This window comes from Papilio polytes, unplaced genomic scaffold (assembly GCF_000836215.1).
Source record: "Papilio polytes unplaced genomic scaffold, Ppol_1.0 DF823923.1, whole genome shotgun sequence".
NCBI classification, from domain to species: Eukaryota; Metazoa; Arthropoda; class Insecta; order Lepidoptera; family Papilionidae; genus Papilio; species Papilio polytes.
In genome coordinates this window covers 4,357,087-4,365,959 of record NW_013525281.1, presented here as the reverse complement: position 1 = coordinate 4,365,959, position 8,873 = coordinate 4,357,087, and the positions used below count along the sequence as shown (strand labels likewise).

The 8,873-nt window shown below is 31.8% G+C and overlaps 1 protein-coding gene across 1 annotated transcript in view; it reads left to right on the top strand.

Moving 5' to 3' along the window:
- Positions 1-452: 452 nt before the first annotated feature.
- The window catches only part of LOC106102116 (probable G-protein coupled receptor 139), a 10,696-nt gene continuing 2,275 nt past the window's right edge, over positions 453-8,873 (top strand). Inside the window, exons 1-6 of the mRNA XM_013281525.1 lie at positions 453-610; positions 4,908-5,279; positions 7,610-7,768; positions 8,188-8,324; positions 8,477-8,579; positions 8,835-8,867. Of these exons, the coding sequence (XP_013136979.1) occupies positions 4,989-5,279; positions 7,610-7,768; positions 8,188-8,324; positions 8,477-8,579; positions 8,835-8,867 (723 nt within the window). The 5' untranslated portion in view covers positions 453-610; positions 4,908-4,988. The remainder of the gene's footprint in view (positions 611-4,907; positions 5,280-7,609; positions 7,769-8,187; positions 8,325-8,476; positions 8,580-8,834; positions 8,868-8,873) is intronic.

Sequence of the window (8,873 nt, the reverse complement as noted above, 5' to 3'; positions counted from 1 at the left end):
GATGTGACAAAGCGCGAGCGTTGTGACTGGTAACTCCAGTTCCTAAAATTATACGGGATTTCCCGAAAAGTGTTTGAATACTTAGTTATTTACAGCTTTGTCGTCAAATATAAATAGCTGTTAAGCAATTATTGAAACTTTTAAAGCATATTTATTTTCAATCTGTTCAAAGCAATTACTCCACACTAACTTTATCCACATTAGGGATTTAAAATCGATAACATGTTTCACACAAAATTACGATAAAAAATGTCTAGATAAATTGTGCTTCAAACTTGCTTATGATTATTAGACAAAATAATGAATCTCATCTTATTAAAGTTGTAAATTACAATGTATATTAAATAAAGGACATTGATAAATTTGTCCTGGTTTAGTATAATATTATCAATTGGTCACCGTACCGTTTGTCCCTTTCCGTGCCTGTTTCAGTCGCGTTCGTGTTCCCCGGCTAAATGGCCGACTTCGTGAACTTCGCGTTGCTACCAAGCGAATACGGACCTTAAGTTACAGTATCGATATTATAATTATAAATTACAAATAAAAAACTAAATACTTTTAGGTGCAATATAAGTGAGAACAATACGAGAATTTTAAAGTGTAATTTTTGGTATGTACAAAGTTTTCTAATATTTTCTAACCTTAACTAAAGTCATACAAAGTTACAACTTTGTAACTTACAAGTGCTTTTGATGCTAATTAATATCGTTATAAACATTTTAAATACACAAGTATTGAATAAGTTAGAACTTATAATTTTATTAATCATGTCTATATTCGTTGGCTTATTTCTTTGAAACTCATTGTAATAAATATCACGCAATTAAACTTTTTAAATATACCATACTTGTAAAAGATAAATACACGTACATATTTGTTAGTTATTATTGGCAATATCGATTAATGCCATAAAAGTGCAAACTAAATTTCATATTTCAACTAGCTTTCGCCCTAGACTCCGTCCTCGTGGATTAAAAAAACCAAAACATAAGCAAGTAGCCTATGTGTTCTTTCAGACTATCCTCCATGTTTATGCCAAATTTCATCGCGATCCATTTAGCCGTTTAGGCTATAAACTACTAAAATAACAAACATCCATCCATCCATCCATCCATCCATCTATCCAAACTTTTGCATTCAAAATATTAGTAAGATTATTGCAGTTGTAGTTATATTGTCAAGTAAAGAGTGCGTTTTTTTAAAAAAAGCCGTCTTTAAAATAAATTCATTTTATAGTAGATTGTGGCAAACAAGCAAAGGGCGCTGAAATGGCGAAGTGGTCCCTGTCCATCTCTAATCTGAAAACAAGTTGAACAACTGATGCATAGTCTACATATAATGATCAGAAAATGAGACGTATAACATGTTTTATTTTTTCTCCTTCTATACGGTCTTTAAGCTTCGTACTCTAAATCCTATTCTCAATATTTCCTTGCAAGAAAATAATTTAAAGTGGAAGAGAAGTATGACATGACATCAGTGAAAACGCGGTTATAGTTCGAATGTACGTCTGACTTTTGTGCGCTTCTGAAATTCGGTTCAGTGCTGCCCACTCTATTAACGCTCAAAAAATCGTTACCCGCGAAGATGATTAGTAGATCAAAAAAAACAAGAGTTTGTATAATATCGATTCAGTTTTCTGTCACTAATACTTTTCCCTTGGTAAAAAATAACTACCAAGCTTTGACTACAGAGGATTCGTGATCGGAAAAAATGTTATTAAATATTCCGTTGATATATTTACAAAAACTTGAATAGAGTTTATTAAACAAGGAATTCCTGCTTAGGATACGTTATATTATGATTTACGTAATGAAAATATTTAATCTTTGATCATTTTTCTGGTTCACATGTAACAAAAGTCTTGCAATAATTTGAAAGCCGTGTCACTTTAAAAAAAATACTTTTGTTTTAATGTACAAGTTTTTCTTTTTACTTCTATATTTGGTACTTACATCTAATTTCCGAAAAGATAATGTATATAGAAAATACTTTCAATATTTTTATAATTTCTTTATTTACAGTGAAGCATTTGTATTCAGTAAGAAAACGCCTCTTGTAATGACATCGACGTGCTTTATAAAGCTAAGCAATTTTGTTCTTAAATGTATTTTTTATGATGTTAAGATTTGAAAAATTTATCCTCAAAAATACATTAATTATTTATATATAAAAAGTCAAAAAAGTATTAAGCTTTTGTAGGATTTTGCATATAAATTCTCTCTATAATCCTAGCAAAAGTTTATCTTTGTCTAGTCTATATGTACAGTCGTCATAATTTTACTGAAATTAGACAGTTTTTTTTACGATTTAATATAGCCTTGTGCTCGCTTCTAGCCTAACTATGGCGGATCTACTTAATGAAGATAATAAGGCACCGATGTTTATGAATATCCCGTAGTGTTCCTGTTTTTACAACTACGGCCAATGATTGCCTTTGTTCAAATGTTCAACGCAATTTCATATACATTGTGATTGAGACTCTTTGGTAGTATACACAGGTCACACAATATCGAAGGATGTTGGTAAACAATAATAATAGGGTAATACGATTTTTTTTCTCTTTTTAAACATTTCTATTTGATGTAAGATAACCAGAAAAAAATGTTAACTCCAAACCATTGAGCAAAAAAAAATCACGATCATTTTCATGCTACTAAAAAGCGGCCTGAGTTGGCTTGAGACATGTGTCGTCATTCGTCACATTCTGCTCAGATGTCACTACGATGTAAAAAAAACACACTATTTCATTTATTATCAGAGTTATCAAAAGTCAAAAATCAATTAAATCCTTCTATAACATTGGAAAAGCACATAAAAACGTGTTATAAATAATGTTAAACCAATAAAACCACGAGAGAATGCACAATATCGAGTTCATGAAAATATTTACCCGGAAATGTACACGACCAATACTTTATTGAAATTTCATTATTTCTGGTATTAAAATAATAAGTGAATGTGTAATACAAATAATTAATGATTGTTTTTTATTAAGATACCAAAGCTAGCTTTGGTATCGTGTTCTGGTATACCATCTTAGTAATACTAATATGCTAATATTATAAATGCGAATGTTTAGATGGATGGCTGAACGGATTTCGATGAAATTTGGTATAGACGTAGACGATAGTCTGGAAGAACACATAGGCTACTCAGTTTTGATTTTTTTCTGCGCGGACAGAGTCGCGGGCGAAAGCTGGTTTCTATATAAATTAATGTAGACGAACTGTGTATTGACATAACAGTGTCGCCAAATAGATAAGTCACTAGCAGCATGTTACAAAGTACTCTGTGGTCACTAGCTTCGACCAATAGCGTTGCGTTTAAGAACGTGGCGAGAGAATTCTAAAAAAGACATTTTTTTAATGATGAAATTTCGTTACTAAATCACATAACATCCAAAAAAATCTTAAAAGGTATGTTTATTAGTAATAAAGTAAACTTAAAAAAAGTTTGGTCCAATTTGGCGTCATATGAATATTTCCTACTCCCAAATTAAACAAAGGTACAAGCTGTCACATACATACACTCTATATTTAAGTAAGTCATTTTTATATTAATACTAGCTTTCGCCCGCGACTCCGTGCGCATGGAATTAAAAAAAGCCTATGTGTTCTTCCTGACTATCTTCTACATCTATACCAAATTTCAACGAAATCTGTTCAGCCGTTTAGGTTACAAACTCTAACGAACATCCATCTATCCATCCATCCATCTGAACTTTGGCATTTATAATATTAGTATGATATTTAATTTAAATTTCTTTGCAAATATGCAAGTTTTTATCACGATGTTTTCCTTCACCGTAAGAAACTCTGCTAAATTTACATACGAAAATCGAAAAACACAGTGGTTTGTGTGATTCGAACTCAGGACCTGCAGATTACAAGTCAAGGCCCCTGAGCCACCGACGCTTACTTAGAACTTAATACGTGTTTCAAATACTAAATCTTTAAAACAATCTATTTATCAAAGAATTTTAGGATATATATGTTGTAAATAGACTTACTGAAATAGACGCAAATAATAAAATCCTCAAAATGACTCCCTAATTTACGTAAATTGTTACTCTGTAGGGACATTTAATTGATTTTAAACTGAGTTAAACGACGACCCTTGACCCGAAATGTTTAAATTATTAATTAATAATTGAAAGGGGAGGGAATATATTAATTGGAAATTAAATATTCTACGATGGTATCGTTATACCATCGGAAATGGCGTTCCATTTCCTATTATTGCGTTTAAAAATATATCGTTTTCTAAGAAAACTGAGACGGTAATATGTTTTGTGGGCCACGGGTTTTGACAGATGAAACCCATGGTATCTAAATCTATTCAATGTCTGTCATTGTTGTGGGGATTTCAATCCTTATTTTAACTACATAATACCCAATTATAGTTAGAACAATAGTGAGGAATACTCCCTATCACTAACAATGTGGGACGTAAAGGTTTTATCAAATGGAAACAATTTGTAGCACTAATACTTATGTCTCATTCAACGTTATTGGATTGTATATGGTCACGTGTTCACTCTACCATAATCTTAGATAAGATACGTTAAATTAATTGACTCTAATATTGAATTGAATTTAATTTAGTACAATTTCCTCTTTTAAGTAATTAGATACAAAGCTTCCCAACATGTATGTACTGTACGTAATCTGTAGTGCGTAAATTACACTTTTGTGGAAATGCTACAAAGTACATACAATTCTTAACCTGACGCCTGTTTTTCTAATATTCACGTAGTTAAATATTGTTATACAATATGCACATATCACTAGTCATTTGTAATGAAACTTCCATTTTCCTTCGACAGAATCAATTCAATTGATTATGGTATTCACGTCGCTAGAACTTTGAACCACCACAATAAACTTCTGTTTCTATTGTTCCAGTTCTGCATCTATTGCACAAGGATAAATAACAATGGGATTAACGAACTAAAATATTCAACAGCAGTTTTAAAAAAAATCAAAATGACGAACAAATCGCAGATCCTTTACAATATTTTCCAAGAGATACTGGCAGCATCGGGGAACTCTTCAGACAGCCAGAGCATTAATGAGACCAAGATCTTATCAGTGTTACGTGAGCAGACCGCAAAAGGGCAAGGCAATAATTTGGGCTCGATTCTAGTGAAGGTTGTAAGTGATGCACAGAGTAAACTCAACCTCACCATCAAACCTGATCCCTGTGGCTACTGCGATGGTGACTTCAGACACGTTATAGAAACATACAATGGAATTCACGGATACGTCAGTTTATTGGTAAGTATTTATTATAAAGTTTTCATGGAACTACGTCATCCATCAAGTTTCTATTTATAAAGTGCTAGCTTTCGCCCGCGAGTCCGTCCGCTTACAATTAAAAAAAAAAGTGAATATATATCCTTTATCCTCTATATCTATACCAAATTTTATCGAAATCCGTTTAGGCTACAAACTCTAACTAACATCCATTCATCCCCCATCTAAACTGTTGCACTTACAATATAAGTATAAAGTAGGGTAACTATAAATTTTTAATTTTCATACTTCAAAACTTTAAAATAATTTTCTTATAGTTGTCGTGGTGACGAGCGGTTTTGCAGAATTCAATTAAGGTACATTATATACACGGTAATGATCTTCAATTGTAGGCGTGCGTATGTCGCAGATAAAGAAACAACAATCGAGTAACATTAGTAACAATATCCTTAGTTGACCACCATCTTAATTGATAACTTCACAACACACTCTTATCGAATTACAAACATTTCAAATATTAACCAATTGATTTTATAATAACAAAACGCATCATTCCACCATTCAAAGACAACTGTCGTTAGTCATTCGACCGCCGCTTGACATCTATCATGCACGATGGGTATTCAGCCAGTACTCAAAATTACTAGTTGCTAGTTACTTTAATCGTTCAATACGTTTCAATAATTTCGCCCCGTTATAGTTATAACACCAATGCTCATGTATGTTAATTAATATATAAATGGATATATTAAATAGGGAATTGGAATTTCCCGTATTAGCTTAGTGTCAACAAATAGTGTCCTAACATAACCTAACTTCATAATTAAACTGTAAAATGCAATTTTTCGGAACAAAATCGACTTAAGTATTATGCTCTTCGTCTCATATTTATGATAACAAATAACAAATTTTAGATTCTACATGGTTTTCAAGGTTTTTTATCATTTTTAATGTGTAGTAAATACTAAATTGTCAAGGCCTTATACATCACGCAACCTTGGATGTGTTAAAAACGTATAACAATGTGAGATTAAATGTATATTTGTACAAGAAAAATTACGTTATTGAAAAATGAATAACTAACTAACGTTATTAATGGTAATTATTAGACAGCGGACTACAATTTTTTTCTAGAATGTCCGTCGATATTATCATAATGACTCTTTTGTGAGTTAATTTCTCATGATACGAAAAAAATGCTATTATAGTACGTTTTTTTATATAATGAACCATTAAGTAAAACCGCGTAAACTGTTCAATATAATAATACAGATTATTCCACTAACCAATGTTGTGAAAAATATTGAATTGACGTAAAAGCGTTTCACGCCTCGCGACTCACTAATTTGTTTCATAAATATGTCAATAATAATTTATGCCGACACACCTAAATGTTACAAAATGATAAACATTAAATTCTTTAATATTTTGTACAAGAAATGTTAATCTTACTTCTTACTTTCTTACTTATAATATAAATAAGAAAGTTTAGATGGATGGATGGATGTTTGTTAGAGTTTATAGCTTAAACGGCTGAACAGATCTCGATGAAATTTGGCATAGACGCAGGGCATAGTCTGGAAGAACACATAGGCTTACTTTTGTTTTTTTTTATAATTCCACGCGGACGAAGTAGCGGGCCCAAGCTAGTAATGGCATAAAATGTTGACTAAACTAATGTTTCGTTTAAAAAATAACACTTAAGTTTGACGCGAAATTGTGTACATTACCTACCTTATTCAATTTTGGATGGTTAATGTTGACGATGCCGATATACTGAAAAAAGTGTATTTTTTTCACTTTTAAGAAATTTCATTTGTCTACAAAATTATTGAGGTTGTTCAGCTTTTAAAATCAATTCACTTTTTAATTTGCATTCATTTTTATTATCGAATTTAAAGTACTCTTTGTTATACTTTTAAATGGTTGTCAGATGATGCAAACAATGCTTATTGACAACACAATGAATATTCCGAACAAAAACAATGTTGAACGTTTTAAATTAAAAACTGAACGAGATATTCGAGAAACACATTGTAGCTTTTACGAATCTTATCGGCAACAATTATTTTTTCAACTTTCGAGTACATTCTATTGCAATAACTGAGACGTTTAAAGAAGTAGTAACTAAGTCTTTCTAAGTACAGTCTGGTCCATTTGTTAGTTGCGTTCCGGTCCATGCATAATATATATTTATTATCTCGAGGATTGTCCTCGTTAGTTCATTTTTTTTGATTTATTATGATATATCTTGGGAACGTTCCTTAAAAGCGTAAAAAAACAGTATCGTCGTATTTTTACCCCTCCATGTCTTCGTTAATACTTGATGTCAGTGTTATTTATTGTTACAGGTCTGCACTATTGGAGTTCTTGCAAACTCTATGAATATAGCTGTGCTAACTAGGAAGGACATGGCGGCAGCACCTATCAACCGCCTACTCAAATGGCTCGCCGTTGCCGACGTTTTCGTGATGGTTGAATACGTACCTTTCGCGATATATAAATACTTAGTATGTTACCTTTTCTTAGTATTTTTATGTCTTGTCTAATTTAGTCACTAATGATATATTTTAATTATCGATAAGTCTTACTGTATAGTGTATGCACTACCTACTTAATGTATACACCGTGCAAATTAGTACGAATCACAACCACATTTCTAATTTCAAAAGAGCAATGATAATGTTCTTCGATAATGCTAATTTTATGGTCCCCAAGAATAACCAAAGATCAAAGTTTGTATGAAACGTAAGAAATTATACGAAGCTAATTTAAATTAGACAGATGTAATTGAAGATGTTTAAAACAACAGATAACTTCTTCCAAGACTGTATAAAGAAATAAACTTTCGTTAAGTTATGTATTTGCTACATTTATTTGTACGAAAAAAGAAGTTATCATTTTATTTTAATTTGATCTGCTTTTTTAGGTTTTGCCGGAAAAATTAGACTTTCCATATTCTTGGGCGATGTATCTACTATTTCACATGCACTTTGCTCAAATACTACACACGGCGTCCATCTGCCTCACGCTAGCGCTGGCCATTTGGAGATATGTCGCTATCAAGTAGGTATTACTTGTTTTTTTTAAAGCACAGAAACCATATAGATGTAGGCGTGACTATCACATCACGTGTATAATCATTTTGTGAATAGAATTGTGAAAGTTATCCTGATGGTTTGAGCATTTTTAAAATGAACCCTAATACAAACTTTTAGATACTCCGACAGAAGCCATATACTCTGCACGGAACGGAGATGCAGCCTCGCAATTCTTACTAGCTTCATTCTTCCGCCGATATTGTGTACTCCAACATTTATGGTATGTTTAATAAGACCATTTTCCACAAGACTCTGTCGCTTGACTGTTACTTATTTTTTAGACCAATGCTGAAGCATTTCTTTAAAAAACTGATATAATAATATGTTGTGAGATAGTTCAGTGGAAACCCATAGTTTTAAAACATTCAATCTAACTCAAATACTTGAAGGACTAATCGAATTTCTGGTATCAATGAATTCAAAGACATTTCACACAATAAAAATTACTATTGAATGTATATTTGTAATTTGACAGGTATTTGATATCTATACAAAGAACGTGAGCGACGTCAAC